At 44.9% G+C, this 22,124-nt stretch overlaps 1 protein-coding gene across 1 annotated transcript in view; it reads left to right on the forward strand.

The window, feature by feature from the left end:
- The window catches only part of Tmem273 (transmembrane protein 273), a 32,569-nt gene extending 19,342 nt beyond the window's left edge, over positions 1-13,227 (forward strand). Inside the window, exons 2-5 of the mRNA XM_034499137.2 lie at positions 265-318; positions 1,910-2,041; positions 3,524-3,554; positions 12,137-13,227. Of these exons, the coding sequence (XP_034355028.1) occupies positions 265-318; positions 1,910-2,041; positions 3,524-3,554; positions 12,137-12,161 (242 nt within the window). The 3' untranslated portion in view covers positions 12,162-13,227. The remainder of the gene's footprint in view (positions 1-264; positions 319-1,909; positions 2,042-3,523; positions 3,555-12,136) is intronic.
- Positions 13,228-22,124: the final 8,897 nt, after the last annotated feature.

Here is a 22,124-nt window from a genome sequence, read left to right on the forward strand (position 1 = left end):
CCACCTGTTCCCTTGAGACAGGGTTTCTCACTGAATCTGGACCTGTGCTGATGCCCAGTAAACCCCACTAGCCTGTCTATCTCTGTCCTGCTACAGCACTGCAGTAACAGGCATGCGAGTGACCATGCCTCTCTCCCCTTTTAAAATGCAGGTGCTGGGGATCGAACTTGGGCTCTTATGCTTGTGCAACAAGTTCTCTTACCTCAGAGAAGCCCCCTGCCCTGGCTGTGGTTTCTAACAAGGCTTGGGGTTCTTTCTTTGCAGGCATTGGAGGAGCTCAAGTGCTGGCAACGGGCAAGTCTACTGGGACTGAGATTGGTAGGTGGCCTCCTTGCTTGTTCTGTGTACAGAGCTGGGGTTATATCTTGCAAAGAATCCCAGTATATGCTGTGTGTGTTCTTGTTACCCAGCACACAGCTTGCCTACAGTCCCACTGAGTGGTCAAAATAGTTTTACTCTAGGGATACAAGCCATCAAGGCCACCTCTGTGTGCTGTCTGTCTCTAGTCAGCAGCCCTAGCTCCCCGCAATGCCTTATCCTGTACTTATGGGCCCTTGATAGCAAGTTCTACCATTCTCCCTGGTCCTCACTTGTGGGGCAGTGGACAGAAGAACTAGTAAGGTTGTTCAGAATCCCAATAAAATTCATAATGGAGAACAACAGGAGTTTGGGCTAGGTCCCGACAAGATTCCGATCCTGGGGCACATGACTATGACACCCAACTAAGAGGACCATAAGAACTGGTCATGCAGCGTAAAGCCTAGAGTTCTCCATGCTAATGAAATATCTAGGGTCCCTGAGTGTTTAGCCAATAAGCATCTCTTCCTAGGCATCCATTCCTGAAAAAGGTATTTAATCTCTGGTCCACCCTGAGTGGCATGCATTCTGATCTGCCATGAATAAAGCAGTTTGGACAAGGACTGTCTAATTCATCAAGGACTGCCAAGGGGGGAGGTCTTTATCATACAGAGCCAGGCCTAAATCTCCTGCAGAAGGCCTCTCTGTACTCCTGGCACTCACTCTGAGCTAAGCTTCCCCCTCTACCCCTACACCCCATGCAGCCATGGGCTCATTGCTGGCCTGAGGGCCCATTCTCAACTCCTGGAAGTTCCCAGCAGCATCTGGGTGCCCAGGAGTTTGAGAACCACAGCCTCCATCCCAGACCCCATCATTTCTCTCCTGGAAAAACACAGGCTGGGACCACATTTTAGGCTGTATTTCACCTCCCCTGAGTGGCATGTTATCAGTCTGTGAGCCCAGCATCCCAGCAGTGAGGAAGAAACACAGACTAGCACCCCTGCATCTTGCCTCCCAGTGACAAATCAGCAATGTTCTGACTCCCTGAGGTGAGGCTAAAGGCAGACCCACACTCATCTATGTTCATCTGCCCCTTTCCCATAGTGTCTGCTCCTTCTCATATTGAGGCTTGCTCTACTAGCAAGGAGTAATCCACACATCACCTCCTCTAAGAAAGCTCTGGGCCCCAGGACTCCCACACCAGTCCAGACCACTTGTCATGTGACATTACCGTGAGCTCTTTACCTGTCCTTCTCAGCAGACTTAAAGCTCCTTGAATCTTTTAGGTCCCACTAGCTTTTAGGTTCACCACATACCAACAACTTTCAAATCCTTGAAAGTGAATGGTAGGAGAGCAGGAAGCTAGAGGAGTAAGCTGCCCACTACCAGAGCCCATCCTGGGAAACTTGAATGTCCCTCATTCTGATAGCTGGAGAGATCAGGGTGGGGCTCTGTGGATGGGTGAGGGGCTGGGAGTGGAGAATGTAAATTGGGGCTAGTACCACAGGTTGTCATGTGGGATTTAAAGTCCAGGAACATGACCCTGAACTTCATTTAGAACTCTTGAAGGCTGTCAGCTGAATCCTGAGTTCAATTCTTCCCTGTACTTCAGATTTCAAATATGCCATCATTGGTATGGCATTGGGAGTAGCCATATCTGCAGGTTTCCTTGCCCTGAAGATCTGCATGATCCGGAGACACTTGTCTGATAATGACTCTGCAGACCTGAAGAATACACCCCAGGGTAAGGGAGCTATGACAATCAGAACCTGCACTGCTCTTCAGAAGAAAGGATTGTCTCTGTCAGTTTTCCTTTTGTGTTCCTGTGACAAAACACCAGAGGCAATTAATTTAAAGAGAGTAAAGGGACTGGGGCTCACAGTATTGAAATTTTGATCACTGCTCTATTGATCTTCTTGGTTTGGGGCTGATATAATAAGCCATGGGTGTGGAGGAGGAAACTGGTTCTTCTCACAGAGAGAAGAAACTGGGGCTCTACAATCCCCACAAGGACATTCTCCAAGGCCTAAAATTTCACAGTGGGTCCCATCTTTTAAAGGTTGCCCCACTTTCCAAGAGCACAATGGGCTGGGGAATAAGCCTTTAACATATGGGCCTTTGGAGAACGTTCTAGACCTGAGCTATAGCAAAGGATATCCTGTGAGGCCACCTAATGGGAGACACTGAGGGACACTGTGGCAAAGACATAGAAAACCCACAAGCTCACAGCCTAGGAACTTCCACAGAGCACCAATGGGGGAGGGGGGAATCTCTGCAGCTATCTTCCTCTGTGTCTCCCTGCCTATCTCTCTGTCACTGTGCACTTCTGTATTCAAGCACTTTTGGTATTCTTGAGAATTAAGCTTTCTGGAGAAAGATGGGAAGATCTGAAGTCAGTTTCAAAATGAGACCTCTGTTTTCTTGTCCCATGGATATGATCAGATTGCACTGATCCCAGGGGACCTTGGGGCCCTGAGATCGGCTGGTTGATAGGTAGGTCATACCCAGAGCAGGGCAGAGTGATTGCAGATGATCCAGATGTGGCTCAGCTCATGTTCCACAGTGAACAGCAACATGGCAGTTCACAGCCTGTGCTGTGTCGGGGAGGTCCTCCCTGCAGGACCTGAGCGGTTTCTCTGTGAGTCATATAGCAAAATGTGACATGGACTTTCACCTCTTTCTCTGGAAAATACCCACAAAGCAGCCTAAGATGTAATGAAGATGATGATAGTGAAATTTTCTTGTGGGGGAGTTCTGAGGACAAGGAGGAAAGAGCCTCTCTTAGAAAACATGTCTATGACCCATAAAGATGCATGGGGAAGGATAGCGTGGGCCATGAGGGAACTTCTGGAAATGGACATCACTGGTCACAAGAACCTGTTTGTCTTTGATTTGACCAAGTAAGAGTGGAAGAAGTTATCTTCCTATCTCACTGTCCCCAGCCTCCATTCTTCTGAGGACTTCAGCCCCCTTGAGAGACTCAGGCTGTAAGCAGAAGGATTATGGGTTGCATAGGGGACACTCAGTCACACCTGTGTGCCAGCCAAGGGGTTCAGTCACTGGTCTTAGAGAGGTTCCAACAGCACTAAGATGTACTTTGAATCACTTCCCAATGGGTAACACATCATAGAGCTCCTCCACTCTGCTGGCTTTGAACCCTCACATCTTCTAGCTGGGTAAAGGAGTCATGGGATTTCCTTGCTAATTCTCTGCTTTTTCTGTTTAGACACCATCTTGCGGAAGAAGAAAAGACCCAGGTAAGATTGCTGCAGATTGGTCAGTAGGGTACCCCTGCTACTCACCACCCCACCTTAGCTATTGGGTCGCTGGGTCTGTGGTCTGAAATGCACCCCACAGGTCCTGCTTGCTACTCTTCCTTTTTTTGGGTGGTGGTGGGGTCATGAGAGCAGTGGTCTCAGGTCATAGTACCCAAAAAGCTCAGATTTGTCTTTCTATACCTAGGGTTAGACTCCTCCCCAACATCCTGCTCAGAACATGCATGTTTTACACTTAGAACAAAGTTCTCACCTCCTCCATGACTAGGGTTTGTTCCAGATTAAATTCTCCTGCTAGCATCTGGCAGCTTTGCTTTACTGCCCTGGAACCTTTGCACTCACCATTTTCTAACACAGCTCAGACGGTTGCAAGCCTTGCGCCTCATTTCCTTTACAGCCCTGCTAACTCATACGCAACATTCTCAACCTCACTAGGTTACTTTCCACCAATTATACATCGTGCACTTCCCCTAAAAACCCTAAGCTCTAACTTCAAAACATCTCTAAATCTTTTAGACTTAATTTGATTAGAAAAAGTAATCCCTAAATCCTCAGTGCTACCATTTGGTTTTAGATAGACGACTGCTTTATTTAATCAGGAGCAACTCACTCTGCCCTTCTTTCTCCTTTCCGTGTGTGCACATGGCTGTATTGTGTGTCCCAGTCTTGTACACATGTATGTACGTGCAAATATGTGGATAACAGAAGCTTATGTTGAGTGTCTTACTTAGTCATTCTCTCTGTATTTTTTTGAGTCGAGGTCTCTTACTGAACCTAGCTAGAGCTTGCTGGTTTGGTTAGGCTGTCTGACAGCAAGGTGCATGGGGGAGGGGGGGGCGTGTTGCTCCTTTCTGGGGCTGAGTTATAGGCACACGCCTAGCTCTTGCATGGCTGCTAGGAATCAAACTCAAGTCTTCATACTTGCTGTAAGAACTCTTCTGACTGAGCCATCTTCCAAAGCCCTGGCTTTATTTTTCTCTATAGGTCTTTTCTACAGTTGCATCACATGTCATTAAATTCTGTGGATTTGTTGTTGTTGTTCGTTTCCCACCTTAAAATGTAACCTCCTTGAAAGCAGGTCTTTCTTTTCATCTCTGTGGCCCTAGCAGGTATCCAAGTGCATGGTATAGAGTTGTGAGCCTTTGTCTGTAATGAATGAGATGAAATGAAACAAAATGAAATGAAACGAAATGAAATGAAACGAATGGACATGAGGCCATGAGACAGGGACTGGATGACAAGAGAGAAAAGACAAGCTTCCTCCAACTAGAGGGGTCACAGGTGACAGTCATCTGAGAATCATCTAAGGTAGGAAAGGCCTGTGTGACCCTATGTGTACATGAAGGTGCCAAGGGCTGCATACTCAGTGGAAAGTAGATTGTGTGCGGATACAGGTAGAAAGCAAGGAGGAACACCCACAAGCACAGTAGCCCTTGGAAGAAGGACTTTTATGGACATTTGGCCACTGTGGGAGCCGTATGAGAGCAAATGTTTCTCCTTATGGTGTGGGGAGGGAAGCTGTTGAAGAGAGAAGAGGATTCAGCTTCTTGGGGTTTGAGGAACTTTGAATACGTGAATGATTCTGAACCCGTGTCCTAAAACTTCCTGTTTAACACCAAGGACTTGGGGAGGGAACAGGGCAGTGGGTTGGTCACAGTTGTCCTCATGGGGTTAATAGAAGGGCCTGTGCAGATGAGATCCCCTCTGGACGCCCCTTCAGTGCTCAGACTCTCCTGTAACAACCTCTGAATCACAGCCAGGAGGTTGCAGAAAGAACATAAAAGTGGGAAGGTTCTGGATTCTTTGAGGCATAGGAGCTAGAGGAGACAAGAGCTGTTCGACAATGAACTCTCAAAAGCAACAGCCAAGGGCAGTGGAGGAAGGAGCAGGAGCTACCGAAGCAGAGGGAGGTGGTCAAGTTTCCCAGACTAACACTAGATAAAGTTGGTTGGCCCAGGCAACTTGAGGTCCTAGGAAACCACTGAGCGCAGGAGCCAGGGCCTCCACACAGCCCAGCCTCATTTTCCGGTCTGCACTAGGCTTTATTCCCAGCATCCTCCTCTGTTCCCAGGCTTGTCCTCAGCGTCCTCCCTAACAGAAAGGAAAGCTGGCATTGCCCTGGTGGCAGCTGTGGCTCTTCTGATTGCCATGATAGGAATGCTGGCACTAGCTAGAGAGCTTGCTTGGACAACATTCCTTTAGGACTATGGGAAGTTGTCCAGGATGGTCTTTTGGCCACACTAAAAGCGAAACTGTGGTCTTTTGCACAACTAGAGTTGAGAAGACTGGGCTTTAAGAGAGGGAGAGTCCAGTTCTTTCATAACTTTCCTTTTGACAGTGGCCAATCAGTTAGCCAATGCAGTCCAATTAATAAAAACAAAATTCCAAACACCACTCTGTCAGCAGACTTCAGTGTGGTTCAGTCTGGTTCTCATTCTACTTTGTGAGAGTGTGAGAGTAAGAAAGCCCACATACTGGGAACAGACACTGAGCAGCAGAATCTCAAGGTCCTGGTTGAACTTGCCTTTCTCTGGTTTATCTGCGTGCTATATAGCAAGATCCAACTGACTGGGATGGCCTCTCTAGATCTGGAATCATGCTTTATCTCCTCTCTTGTCCTCTTTCTGTTTGAGAAAAAAAATCTTGAAATCCATAGGAAAATTGAAAAGTTGCAAACAAGATATGTATGTTCCCTGCACGTCTTCCCCTACTTCCTGAATTGTTCATTTTAAACTACCTGTGATAGTTTGAATATGCTTGGCCCAGGGAATGGCACTATTAGGTATGACCTCGTTAGAGAAAGTGTGTCACTGTGGGGGTGGGCAACGAGACCCTCCTCCTAACCACTTAGAAGCCAGTCTTCTAGCTACCTCTGGAACAAGAGGTAGAACTCTCAGCTCTTCCAGTGGCATGCCTGCCTTGACACTATCGTGCTTCTTCCCGCCATGATGATAATGGACTGAATCTTTGAATCTGTAAGCCAACCCTAATTAAATGTTGTCTTTTATAAGAGTTGCCTTGGTCATGGGTCTCTTCACAGCAATGAAACCCTAAGACACTACCCAAGCTGATAATTGTACAGTCCCATTTTCTTTCTTTCATTCTTTTATTTGGAGGGGGGCTCAAGAATACCAAGGAGAGAGGCAACCTTGGCATCATCCTGAGTCAGGAGGTGTACACCTAACTCTCACCAGTCTTTCTGTTGGTGATGCTTCTTATGATAGCTTGGCTAGGAAAGCCAGCGCTTGCTCTCTGCACATTAGAGAGCCTGATGTTCTTTGTCAAAGAACACCATACTCTAAAGATAAAAACTGATGCTTTGTGAATCTAGCCTGATCCTCAACAATTCCTCACCCACTGATTTCATATCTATTTCTAATCCATCTCTCAGTCAGCCGTTGCCATTGGTGGTTACAAAAATATTGTGTGTCCAATCCTGATACCTCTTCTGCATCTAACAATAGCCATTCTTTTCTTTTGGGGGTGCTTCTCTATTTTTTTCTTTTTAGTTTTTGATTGATTGTTGTTATTCTAGACTTCAATGCCTTTTAATCTATCGCTCTCAAAATTCTTTGTTCCTCGAAGTGTCTCAAGTTGAGTCAGTATAAGGTATTTTTGATAATGAAGTGGGCCCTGTGACAACACCCTGCTGTCCTGGAGCACCTTTCAGACTAAACACATACACATACTTACAAACATACAGACACATGCACATATGCACATACATACATACATACATACACACAGACATACAGACACACCTACACATAAAAAATGTACAGACACTTATAAATACACAGAGAATGCTCAGGAATATACACAGACACACACAGACACAGACATAGACATACATGCACGCATGCATACATGAACACCCATGGACACACGTATATACACAGATACACAGATTCAGACACACACACACATAGACACACAGACAGACATAGGCATATACACAGACACACATACACATAGACGCATGCGCGCGCACGTAAACACACACACACACACACACACACACACACACACAGACACACACACATTATCTCAGGTTCTCTTTGTACTGCACTCATCCAGAGTCACCCCTCACCCTTTCCTCAGATTTTTTTTTTCTGTTTTAATAGGGATGACTTTTAGAAATGCAGTTTTACATAGCATGTGCCACACTCATGGCCACTAGCATGTCTTTTTTCCTAGGTTCTTTCAGTGTATGTATGTAAACAACAAAGCCTATTCTCTGAGGTCTTTGAAGCTTCACCATCTGCGTTTCTTGCTAACCTCCTCTGAAGTGGAGACCCTGGTTCTTTCCCATGGCAGGATTTCCCCTTTTTGCTTGAATCCAGTAACTACATACTATGTGGATCACAGCAGTGTTCTGACACAGCCTGCTGAGCAAGCGGGAAGGCGTCTCTGCAGCACCTTTTGCCTGTAGAGTTTTGCTTTTCATGTATATGCAACCAGAGTGATGTGCTCAACTTAAACAATAATTTTCTCTGTGTGGTTAATGCTACCAATTTAACACTAATTCTTAAGTCTCAGGGACTAGGCTAGTTTAATGTATTTAAAACCCTGAAATTTATTGTTGAACATGTAAAACAGGAGCAAAGGGCAAGGACTACTTAAACATAAACATAGAGAATTCTTTCTCTCCGTACTGTTGAGATGTTTCTGCCGTGAGGTCACCATCTCAGAGGGTCATGGCTGATTGAACTCTGTCCTTGACCCTTTCACAAAGACATATTGACATAACCAGTTTTAATTTTATATGTTACCTTAACAGATATATTTTTGTGGTATTTTAAGTTTTTTTTTTTTTTTTTTTTTTTTTTTTTTTTTTTTTTTTTTAAATCCTGACCTGATTCACTGGCATTCATTCTGATGTGTGATGAGGTACAGATATAATTTGATCTATTACACGAATGTCATCCTCATTAAAAACATTGGTTAATATGTCTAGTATAGTAGGTCATGCCTGTAATTCCAGTACTGACAGGATTGCCAGTTAGAGACCAGCCTGAACTAGACAGTGAGTCCCTATCTCAAAAACAAACGAATGGTACTGGAGAGATGGTCCAACACTTAAGGGCTCTCTCTCCTACCAGAGGACCTGGGTTCAGCTCCCATGTCTGGTGGTTCACAATCACCTGTAACTCAGCTCTAAGGTGATCTGATACTCTTTTCTGACTTCCAAAGGCATACACGCATGTGCATGTGTACATACACATATGCACACCCTCTCAAAAATAAATAAATCAATCTTAAAAGAATGCAAACCAGAGGACAAATGATGGTACTAGCCTTGCTCTCTTTTCAGCGTGATTTGCTCTGTTTCCTTGCTTGCTTGAAAGTTTCTGGACTTGGCCACCAGTGGTCAGCAATGGGCAGATACCACACTATGACCGGTGGTGGTGGGGTTCCAGGTAGGCTTTGCCGTCTGGAAGGCTGGTTCCTCCCAACCTTGGCTTACCCACACTGTGTTTCCCCCTCAAGGAAACAGTTGCTAGTTTAGTTCTGTAGCCTTAGGCAACACTTTCCAGTCAACTTCAGAAGTTTGCCATAAAATAAATGTCTTGGTATTTCATTGGGAAATATATTGTTTTTATACATTAGATTGAAGTTGATTAACTTCATTGTGACATTAACCAGAAATCCATGAAGGGAGGAATTTCATTGTATTTTTGAGTAATGAATGTGTTAATCACACATATTACTGGGTTTAGTGTGCTGTCTCAGTTCATGTGACCACTAGACACAATTCAAATGCTTCCTGGCCATTACCCTCCTCTCGTAATCAGTAATCTATGTTCAGGTTAACTTTTTTCTTAACATCCACCTGTGTTCAATAACATATAACAGTTTTCTGTGTCTAGCTCACTTCACTTAACACGATGCCCTCCAGCTCTACCCAGGTTCTACGCATCATTGACATTCTTTGTTCTTTATGGCTGCATCCCCTGTGAATATACTGTGGTTTTATTACAAAGACATACAACATACCTATTTGCATGTGTTTCATAAAAGCACTTGGGTTTTATTGCTAAGGTACTCATCTTTCTTGGTAAGTTTTGTTCTAAGTATTTTGAAAATCTTTTGTGTTTAATGTCTTTCCCGTTACTTCTCCGACCTGGTCTTTGAGTATGGCCACCCTCATGGATTCTTGCATCATTTGGCTCTGTTTCTCTTTGGTCCCTTTGGATTTTCATGACACCCTCTCATCTGCCAAAGCGCACCTCTTCTCTCCCAGCTTTTATGACACCGCTTGCTCCCTCTTCTCTGACACATCTTAAACTGCCAGTGTTAAGTGAAAGGAGACACATGCCCCATGCCTGACCTTGATGGGAAGGAAATCCATTCGGCATCCACCGAACAAGAAGCTGGCTTTAGAGTGGGCCATCTGAAAAAGACTTTACCCTACACGGTTAGTGGGCCACTTCCTCATCAGTGAAACATTTCTGACAAAATCCAAGACCCATTCCCACTTTCCAAATCTCTGAGGCTTTCCTTGGCTCACCAGACATTGAAGCACATATTGATTCTATTTATCTATTTGTTTATCCTTCTCCTTTAGGCCTATATGTGGTTTTTGGAGAATATAATAAAATATTTTGGCTCACCAGTTACTCTTAACTGTATGGTGTCCAAAATTTCTTTATCTCTCTCTTCCTACCCATGGCTGGGCAGTCTAATTCCAATATTTAACCAGACAGCTTATGTTTCCCCTCCTCTGCCCAGTTTTCCTTTTGTTGCAGGTTGTGCCTGGACCCCAGGAGTCTGTTGTCATCCACATTTCTGACTCCTGTGAGAGGATGGCTTTGTTCAGGAGGCACTTCCCTAGCTCAGAGAGGCCATAGCAAGGAGGCTGTCCTGCTTCAGTCATCCGTATCTTCACTGCTGAGCATGCCCAGACACCAAAAGTCCTTTCCGCAACTCTGAATGGGCTTTTAAATTTGGGGCTTCAACAGAAGTAGTGAACTGTGTGCTCAGCCTCTGCCTGTCTAGACCAGCCCTGACAAACTCCATATTCTTTTGGACCATTCTCCTTTTTAGAGAGATGCACTAGCATTTGACAGCATTGGAAGCCTTCTCTTAGGTTTTCTTCTTCACCTGACTCCACCTCTTTCACCAGATTTTCTTTTTTGATGTTTCTATTAATGTATATTAGTTATACAGAACAATGGATTTCTTCCTGACATTTTCAGGGGTGCATATAGTGTACTTTTTTCAGATCACCCCCATCTTAGTTTGCCTTCTATTGCTATGATGACAATCATGATACAAAGTAGCTTGGGGAGAAAAAGAGTTTTGTTTCATCTTACAGCATTCAGTCCTTCCATGGAGGGAAGTCAGGGCAGTAACTTGAAGCAGGAGCCTGGAGGTGGGACCTGAAGCAGAGGCCGCAGAGGAAGGCTGCTGGCTGGCTTGCCCTCCAGGCTCATCCCACAACCAGAGGAGTGGTCCCAACCCACAGGGGGCCGGGCTCTTCCACATCAAGAAAATGCCACCACAGACTTGCCTACAGGATGGATGTATTTTTGTATCTGAGGTTTCTTATCCCTAGATGAACCCTGTTTATGTCAAGTTGACAAGAGACTAAGTGGCACACTCCTGTTGCTCTCTTTCATCTGCCACCATGCCATTCTCATTTCTAGCTTGCTTGTCATCATTGTCCATTATGCCACTGAGTTCTGTAAGCTTGAGGGTCACTTGTGTCCTTAGCCCCCAGACACAGGCTAGGTGAAGATATGGCATCTATTTTATGGTCTTTTACTTGCCTTGTGCCATGCATGCTCTGTTCTGCAGTCTTCCTGCTATGGTTTCTCTTACACAGGAGACATCAGATACCACAAGCACAAGATTGTTGGTGAACAGACCCAGTGAATAGCATTTGCAATTAGGGAACAGTCAATGCAAGCATAAACAAGGCATCCTATTGTCAGTATAGATGGTGCTTATGGGAAACTGTAGTGTTGGTGTGAATCCTGTCTCCTTCATGGAGATGTTGGTGATCTCCATGAAGATGTCCTATAGCCAAGAGCTTTGTGCCCCAACCTCCAGATCGAGGTGTTTGTATTAGGGCCTTGTTTGGTGACTTCATTTTTTCTTCTGTTTACCCCTTTAAAAAAACATGGCTAGACCTCCTGTCTGAGCTGGTACAGAAGCTAACAACTTGTGGTACAGCTGAAGGCATCATTTCCACTACATTCCCATCAGCCTCCTTATTTTCTTCCTCTTAGCATATGTCCAGATTTGGACATGTTCTTGTTATATAGACAATGATAGTTTTCCAAAATATTCTGGTTGATCTTGAAGAATGAGTCCCTGACACTACTGTATTGAAATGGGTAAGACCTTGAGTTTTACAAGTAGAAACAGCTTTGTGGCTGGTATTTGGCTTCAGCACTGGCTGCAGGCATCTCTCTGTGTCAGTCAAGGAGATGCTCCCTGGTGCTGACATCTGCTGGTGAACAACTCACAAGTGCACACTGTGCTGCCAACATACAAAGCAAATACTAAGAACACAATCTTGCTAACTGTGAATCTTCCACATTTCTGTCCCTTTCTAGAGATGCCCAGGTGATTGAGCTGTGAGCTGCTAGCTACATCAGAAGAAGCTTTAGGTACTTTGAGTCTGAATATCCAAGGCCAATGACAGATCATTACCTGAACTCAATATAAGAGCAGGTATTAAATAAATGGACTACGATAGGCAGCACCCGTGTCCCCAGGGAAGCTGTCATGCCTGTTCTGCAAGAGTGTCTGCACAGGGGAAGTACATGAATGAACAGCAGGGAAAAAGGAAAACCCAAATCTGTATTTCTCAACCTAGGTGCCCATGTAGGAGCTGTGCAGGCTTCTACAACAACACTGTATTCATATCAATGAAACCTCACCCCAACATGGCCCATGGACCAAGCCAAGGCAGCTTCTTCCTCAGCGCTGTGGGACTATATGGATTAGTTTTGTAGAACTCGTGGCCTCGAAGTCTTAGCTGACAGGAGATTCCTACTTTAAATACAAACCGTGGAGCATTGAGCTGATGAGTCATTGTCAACAGAAGACTGACCTTCTAAGGGAAGAGAGGACAGCCTAGGGTGAAGTGAGAAGGACACTGACAGCCCTGGAAAGGGCCTTGGAGATCCAGAGCAAGCTGGCACTGTGCCTCACAGAGAGTGACGGGAATGCAGGCTCGAATTGTTTCCCACACACAATGACTTCGTGGTGATTGTTGCAGTATGCGTCGTCTCTGCATGAAAGGTTCAGGAAACCTACACACTGCTGCTCTTGTTATCAGAATAAAATTCAGAATAAAATTCCCTCACCATTGAATCATTCCTGTCTTGGAAGACTGCTTTTCCAGTCTGCAAGGAAGGCAGGTGGCTGGTGGTCTGGGTCTCTTCAGATGCGTTACCTTTATCATGCTGTGATGGAAAAGGAAGTGCTTTTCAAAACGAAGCACTGCATTACAATAGCGACTGGAGTCCCAGGGTGTCTTGTCTCCTAGATAATGGTGTTTCTCATTAGCAGCTTCTATAAACTGATCACCTGAAGCAGTTACATGGTCCTCAGAAGCAATCTTCCGTGTGTGAGGTAGAATAAATCATCGTGTACTGGAGCTGGTAATTGATTTGTTTCTTTTAGCGTTGTTTTAATTAAAACATCTGGTTTGTGAACGGCAGGATCGCTTGTGAGTGAAGGGAGATGGCTTGGATTCTCAGTTCCTGTTCTACGTTTTCTACACACAATGCAGGGTCTTCCCGACCACTGCACCTCTAGATGTATTTCCCAGACATGAGTTTGGTTTTCCCCCTTGCCCCACATAAACAGAGAGAAGCCCAGTCATATGGAACTCTGAGAAAGGCATCACCCGCATGCTTGCAACCTTGGGTGAACACTGTGCAGCAGGCTTTACTTAAGGGAAATTAAGATGGCTATGAGGTCACTAGGTGATGCAGTCTTATGGTACACTGTCACATTGCTGTCTGTTCTTGGGTGAGAAGCATCTTCTCCCCAGCTGGCTGGGGGTGGGGGCCGATGTCATGGATAGGGAATCATTAGCCATGAGACCTCCCTGGCTTACTCCCCAAACCCAAGTTCAATGGAAGTCCTTCTAGCTTTAACGGAAAACTCACAGGCCCTTCTTGAGAGCAGTTCCCTCCCAGAGATGGAACTCTAGAGGACCCCTCCTTCTTCAGAAGCAGCTTCCAGGGAGGGAACTCCAGAGGACAGTAGCTCTTGGAGATATTGGGGGCAACCTCAACGAACAGTGACAGTGTTAGAGGCTATGTCTTGGGGGTAGGGCCATTCAGACCTGGTTGTCTCACCCTCTCATTTGGGAACATTATAGCTGAGGCCAGGCATGAAGCAAACTGTACTTTCCTGGCCTAAGAGACCATGGAAGCCCCAAAACACATATGCCCCGCTCACAGTAGTTCTCCACAGGATGGAGAACACCATAAGTGACTCAGTCTAGCTGTGGTGTGGAACCTGTAGGACTCATTACCTGAAGGAAGAAGAGGGAAGGTGAGAGGATTTTCTGACAAAGTGAATTAAAAATCAACCAAGGATGTATCTACTTAGAAGTTAACAATATTGACATTTAATTTCTAAATGAATTCAAAACATAAGTGCATACACACACACACACACACACACACACACACACACAAACACACACACTTTTCTACCACATATTAAAAGTATACACAGGCAATTCTAGGACATGGAGGGTTTGTAGGTGCTGTTGTAGCTCCCCTTTGCATCATGAAGTGGAAATGTCAGCCTAATTTCCAAATGAGCTGGTATCCCACTATATCCTTCCCCAGTTCCAGCAGGAGGGGAGTGTAGTTGTGGCCGAGCTAAGGTGATGTGAGGATGGATAGGTTGGGGGATAACAGAAAAGAAGGAGATTTAGCCTACTCTCAGGGTCAGCCAAGCCACTGGCTTGGGCTAGACCTACCTAGCTAGGAAGGGTCTGCAGCTGAGTCCTCAGTTTTTGAACTGATGCTTGGGAGCCAGGACAGGCTGGCTACATTTCCCGCAGTGGTGGCAAGAGTTGCTCTGGAGGTTGTACCTGAGAATTAGGGTTACGAACACATGTGTGGATGTCTATTCTGGGATGTGTTTAGAGATCCCTGGTGGATCTGATGATATAGAGGGAGGGGAGAAGCAGACTGGAGGAGATGAAGGAGACAGAAGGGGCAGCAGAGACAAAGGATGCTGAGCCCAGCAGAGCCATGTCATGAACACAGAGAAATGGCCAGTGACAGCAAGCCTGAATGGGGAGGGGACATTGGGCTTCTCAGAGCACATCCTGAGAACTTACTCTTTTCTTCCTGAGTCATTTGTCACAACTCAAACTTGTCATACTAATTAATCAACCTTCAAAAGTAGGCCTTTGCAGAAGCATATTGCTATCAGATGACATCTAAGTGGCACATCTCTAGGCTGTGAAAGCAGAGAACAGGATTGTCCCTGAGTCCATGTAAGGCCAGTCTTGCTGGTCAGTGTGTTTTAAGCCCAAGTGCTCATGGTCCTGAGTTTCAGCCAGCACTGAGTATGTGTGCATGTGTGCGTGCATATGTGTGTGTGTGTGTGTGTGTTTGTGTGTGAGAGAAAGTGTTGTGTGAGAGACAGTGGTATGTGAGTGTGTATGTGTTTGTGCGAGTGTGTGTGTGAGAGAGAATGATATGCGAGAGTATTGTGTGAGTGTGTGTATAAGTGTATGTGAGTCAGGTGTGTGTTTTTATTTGTGGTTTCTTGCCTGTGGAGTACAGGATAGTGTTATGGTATGTGGGCTCTGTTGTCAAATGCTGCTTTGCAAGCATGACAAATTAATGGGTTTCCTTCTCTTTCCTCATCCATACAATGGGCTGATAGTTACGCTCCTCTGTAGTATCTTTGGGTTAATCAAATAAAATTGTGCATATAAATCTATTAACCTATTGGAACCCACGTGGCTCTTGGTGAACACGTGCTATTACTTGCTACTGATTTTGGTCAGTTTCTACCAATGTCCAACATTCAAAGAAAGTGAGACGAAGGCAATTCCCACTGATACAAATGTTAGTCTTTTAAAAGCTTTAGATTTGCTCATCTATTGGGAAGGCTGTTAGGATGTGTCCTCCCATATTGACTGTATCCTACAAAGGTATGGTGCACATGCCACAAAGAATAAACTGATTATATACATCACTGAAAACTGAAGCCCACACAGTGTATTTCTTTGGCTTTTACATGATGCTCTTATCCTGGCCCAGAGCTCCATCCAGGATCCTGTATGGTGTTTCATCATCATATCTCTTCAGGCGTCTCTCCCCTCAGCTGCAGATGAGTCTCAGAACTTGTCTGATGATCTGGACAGTTTTGAGGACTAGTAAAGCATTTTGCAGACTATTCCTCAACTGGGATTTATCTGCTATTCTTCCATAAAGACACATTTTTAGAAACTGTATTACATTCCTATTCATTCCTTCTGTGTGACTCTGTGTGTGTGTGTGTGTGTGCGCGTGTGCGCGTGTGCGCGCGCGTGTGTGTGTGTGTGTGTGTGTGTGTTCAGACATACCACAATACATTTGTAGAGACCACAGAGCAATCTCCACTACGTAGGTTAGTTCTCGGGATTGAGACTCGGGCCACCCAGCTTGGCAGTAGGCATCTTTACCTGCTGAGATACTGTATCTTTCCAGTGACCCTGGTACAAACTTCTTTAAAGCTAAGTTGGAAGCAAAATCTAGTGGAATCATGCAAAAACTGACTGTTCATTGATCTTTATTATTTCTGAAACATATAAAATTTCCCAGGAAGTTAACAAGCCCCACTTGTATCTGAACTGGATAGGTTCAACAAAACTGAAAGCTTTTATTGCTTAAATAAAGCACAATAAACTGGGAGGAGAGCTGAGTGCTGAAGAACCTGCTTAGCAAGTATGAAGTCTTGGGTTAAATTCCCAGCACCCCAAATAATATGTAGACGTAATAAAGTAAGACGTAATAAAGTGTGGGTGAGGGGCTGTTCTCCTTAGCTTCAAAGGCCAATGCGGACTTTAGGGAACAGCAGAGATCAGGGGGAGCTCAGAGCCTCAGCTAAATAAAGCAATGGTGTCCTCTCACTAAGAAAAGATCAGCGCTGTTGCTCTATCTGTGGGTAGTGGAGGCTCTAGAGCCATCTGGGAAGGTAGACTAGAGTTGTCCTCACTTTTCACCATAAAAAGAGTCTCATTGGGAAGCATCTACAGGTGGCTTCAATTTTTCCTGTATTGTGTTTACATCAAGAGGTGGCAGCAAGCTGTGAGTCTATCATGGAGGCCTACAACAGGAAAAGAATGAAACCAGAGCTAGGAGGCCCAGTGTTTCCTGATGGGTGTTTACAGCTACCTGTTCTGCACCAAGTTCTTCCACGGACTCCCCCAGGATGCCCTCCTTTGCATGAACAACACGCTTCTCTTACCTTCATCAGACTTTGGAAGGCAGGGTCGGTCTCCAGCCCCTATGCCTCTTATCAGGTTCACCAGAGTCTACTCCATGCATGCATATGTGGAACCCGTGGTCCTCTAACCATATTACCAGGGATTATTATACTGAATTAAATGGATGCTCACCAGTTTGATGAGATCTTTTAGAGCCGGGGCTTAGAAAGCTGTCCTCCCATCAGTGAGGCTACAAACAGCTTCTCAGAAGTAACTGCTCTTGGAACGAAACCAACTAAAGAGAACAGTCAGACAATGATGGCCTCACCTTCCTATCACACTGTGGATGCTTTACTCATTCTATCTGTGCCTCCAATAGTTTCTTGTCTTGGTGCACCATTGTTTTTCCATACTTACAGATCTACATTTATGGATTCAAATGATTTCGGTTCAGACAATTTCAGAAGAACAAATTGTACTTGAGTTGCTCACATACAGACTTCTTTCTCCAACTTATTCCCTAAATAATAAGGTCCTATCATTTTGCACCATTTGGTTTTCTCTATTCCATAAAACTGGTTTTATTGATCAGGAAGATATTAAGTGATTAGTGAAATGGAAGTTTGGAAAAGTGGAGGAAAGATTCAGAAGTTCTAACATGTGTTTAGGAAATGTACTAGAAGGAGAGAGAGATAGAACAAGAAAAGTGTAACTTTTAGGAAAGAATCTGGGCTCAGAGGGTGGGAAGCTTGCTGGGAAATCCTGAAGACCAGAGTTCATATCCCAGAATGCACATAAAAAGCCAGTCTCGGTTGTGCCGTTTGGTACCATATGGTTCTGTCATTCCTGTGCTGTGAGGGTAGGGACAGAAGGGTGGCTGGGGTTTGCTGGCTGCCAGACTACCTCCAAGTTTAGTGAAAACCCTGTCTCAGGGGAATAGGACACAGTGTGTCCTCTTGTAGCCTCTGCAGAGGCACACGGGCATACACATGTGTATCACAAGCACATACACATGAGCACACATGTACATATGTGTGGCCACACATAGACACACACATGCGCACATACAGCCATAAACACACAAGAATCAACCTTAGCAGAGCTGGAGAGAACAAGAGGTGTGACATCATCCTACATCTCTCACTGGCAAAAGCCAAGGAAGACAAATTTTCAAGCCCCAGAGTATTCCAAATCCAAACAGCAGCAAACTATTGCTAACGTATGAAGGCAGAATCAGATGAGTAGCAAAGACTTTACAACATGTGTGTACTGGTTTGAATATTCTTAGCCATGGGAAGTGGCACTATTAGGAGGTGCTTCCTTGTTGGAGTAGGTGTGGTCTTGTTGGAGGAAGTGTGTCACTGTGTAGGTGAGCTTTGAGAGCTCCTAGTGCTCAAGCTCTGCCCAGTGCCAAAAAGACCCCACTCCTGGTTTCAACTTATGTCTTAGGGTTTTATTATTGTGAAGAGATACCATGACCAAGGCAACTCTTATAAAAGCAAATATTTAATTGAGGATGGTTTACAGTTTTGGAGATTCAGTCCATTATCAGCATGGCAGGAAGCATGGCAGCATGCAGGCAGACGTGGTGCTGGAGAAGGAGCTGAGAGTTTTACATCTTAATCTGAAGGCAGCCAGGAACAGACTATCTTCTACACGCAGGAGACTACTGTCCACAGGCAGCTGGGAGGAGGCTTGCTTTCATACTGGGCAATGGCACACTTCCTCCAAAAAGGCCACACCTCCTAATAGTGCTACTTCCCATGGGCCAAACATATTCACAGCAGGCACACTCATGTTGTAAAGTCTTTACTGCTCATCTGATTCTGCCTTCACACTTTAGTGATAGCTTGCTCTTTGGATGTGGAATTAGTCAGGGTTTTCTAGAGTCACAGAACTTATGGAGTAAATATATTCCATATATAGTTACACACACACACACACACACACAGAATGACTTATAGGCTGCAGTCTAACTAACCCAACAATGAGCAGCTGTGAATGGGAAGTCCAAGTATCTGGTTGTTGCTCAGTTCCACAAGGCTGGGTGTTTCAGCTGGTCTTCTGTATAAGATGGAATTCTGAAGAAGTAAGTTCCAACAGATGTGCTGGCAAGTAAGTGCAAACAGGTGAAGTAAGAGTGAGTCTTCCTTCTTCCATTGTCCTTATGTAGGCTTTCAGCAGAAGATATGTCCTAGATTAAAGATACACCTGGACCTAAGCTTTTCTTTACTTGGAACCTGCTCTATCCCAGGATGGCCTTGAACTCAGAGATCTACTCATCTCTGTTTCCTGGGATTAAAGGCATGGATCACCTTGCCTAGGCCAAAGCTTTTCATGGCTACTTTACCTCAGGATCAAAAGAATGTCATCCCATGTCAAGATCCAGATCAAAAGCCTGTGTTTTCCAGCTTCAAAATCTGGATCACGAATGTGCCCTCCATTTCTGGATTATACTGGATTGTAGTTCATTCCAGATATAGTAAAGTTGACAACCAGTAACAGCCATCACAATGAGTAATAAAGACTTTACAACATGAAGAAACTCTGGTTAAACTGTTCAAACCATTTGCTGTGAAAGTAGAAGACAGACTTCAGCACAAAGGAAACTTGTCTCCCCCACCCCTGTTTCTTTCTTTCTGTAAGGTTATGGGTCCTGCGTCTGCTCTACCACAGGACTAGCTACTGGGGAGGCAGGACCCAGGAAGTTGACCACGCTTACCCCACACTTTTGCTGGGTGGGTGTTGGGCTGTAGGGAAGCCATGGGACATCGCTTCGGGGTCTGATGTGCTGGACAGCCGGAGCTGGCTGGGGTGGGGGGGCCCAGGCGGGTGGCGAGGCTCTGTCATCTGATTCTCAGGCTCTTGAACACTCAGGTACCTCTGGGAGCTGAAGAAGAGCTGAGAATGGAGTGGGGACCCCACAGGCTGGACCTAGCCTGGGGCCTGGGGGGGAGGGGGAGCTCCAGCTGGTCCCTTGGGGGGAGTCTTTGGCTCAGCCAACAGCAGTGTTGGACTTGGCTTGGTGGTCATGGCTAGTAGCGCAGAGAGACCTTCTACAGGACATTAGGCAGTGGCTCTGTAGGCAAAGCTCTTCTCTGTGGCTCTCCATGTTGAATCCCGATGAAAAGAGACAGTCCATGGTTTTAAGACATTTATTGTCAACGGCAGAAAGTGGATGAATAAAACCATACCCCCTTTTTCAGGGTGAGCCTGAGGTTAAATACCGTTTGCAGGGAGAAGTGTCTGGGATGGAAAGTTTATTAGCTAAGCCTCCAGGCCTTTAGGTACCTCATTAAAATGAAGATCTGTTTTGAGGCTACCACAGGTCATATCCTCTACCTGTGGAAGGGCTTGGGGCATTGCCCTTACGTGACTGATGGCTGTAAACCTCTCTACGGGGGCAGGGGGTGTGCTGTAGCTAGGTGACAGGGGCCTGGTGCCCAGGAATAGGCAAAATGCCTACCATCCTTTCAAGGTCACTGGGGTTTCTAGTCTTAGCTCAACCAGGAACCAGGCTGCCTTTCACAGCTCACTGCCCCACAACTAACTTCTTTCCTTTCCTTTCCTTTCCTTTCCTTTCCTTTCCTTTCCTTTCCTTTCCTTTCCTTTCCTTTCCTTTCTTTTTAAGTCATGGTTTCCTCTGTAGTCCAGGATGGGTAAAAACTCATTCTGTGCTGTGAGGGTGGAGACAGAAGGATGGCTTTGAAGTTGTGATGATCTTCCTGCCTCAGTCTCTGGAGTGTTAGGTTTATAAGTGTAACTCACACAGCTGAACATTTCAGAGGTTTGTGTCAGGAAGAAAATGGTGGCGGGTAGCATTCACAGTCAGTGTAAGCATCTGGAAAACAGCAGTATCAACCAAAACCATTCAGCCTGGGAGCTAATCCCAGGAAAACAGAGAGAAGAGGAAGAGCTGTTAATCAGGAGAAAAATGCAGGTGGTTGTGGGACACACTATGGAAGACTGATTCATGCTAACTGACAGATGGCAGTTGATGAAGATGCTAAGAACAAAAAGAAAGTGCACGGGATACTCGCAAACAACTACAGTCCAGAAGAGGTGGAAGAGAGGATGGAGGGGGACGGGCAAATGGCAAATTTGTCTTTAAGAGGAAGTGGAGGTGGCTGCAGTGGTGTATGCCTGCAATCCTAGAACTGAGGAGGAAGAGGCAGGAGAACCAGGAGGTCGGGAACATCCTGAGTTACATGGTGAATTGAAAACTAGCCTGGGCTATGTAAGATCTTGTCTCATAAATTAAAATGAACCGAGAAAATTATAAATATAGAAAATTAGATGTAAATTGGTTAAATTATGAAATTCACCAACAAAAACATGTATTTTGAATTTGAAATTAGCAGCATGTTATTTTCTAGGAGTACAACTAAAATTAAAATTATATAAAAATGACAATGCAGTTTTAAATAAGAAAATGTGGCTTAGCACACATTAGATCTAGGATGAGTCCATAACACAATGCATACAGACACATAGACACACAGACACCCACTCAGACACACAGCACACACAGATACATAACAGACACAGGTACACAACACATAACAACATACAACAACACAACACACAGAGACATAGACACTTATACAGACATAAAACACAGTCATATACTAATACACACAGACACATAATACACATAGACACACAACAGAAACACAGAACTACATATAGACGCCTAACAACATATGCATTTGCAACAGACACACACATATATGAAACACACATATTCACACAGAATATAACACACACAAAACTCATAGCACCCACATAGACATATACAGACATACACAGACATATGCACACAACACATAGAAACACATACATACAACATAGAAAGACATACAGACACACAAGACACATGGACACACAAACAGGCACACTAACAAAATACACCTACAGACACACAACAGACGCATTCACAAAACATTCACAGACACACAGATGCAGAATACAACAGATACATACAACATAAACAGACACACAACACACATATACATAACACTCGCATAGACATACAATACATACAGAGACACAACACATAGCCACACAGTCACACAACACACATAGACACCCACACATACACAATATACACAAACATGTACACATATATAGATACACACAAAGAGAAG

The sequence above is a fragment of the Arvicanthis niloticus genome, chromosome 3 (genome assembly GCF_011762505.2).
Source record: "Arvicanthis niloticus isolate mArvNil1 chromosome 3, mArvNil1.pat.X, whole genome shotgun sequence".
Classification (NCBI taxonomy): domain Eukaryota; kingdom Metazoa; phylum Chordata; class Mammalia; order Rodentia; family Muridae; genus Arvicanthis; species Arvicanthis niloticus.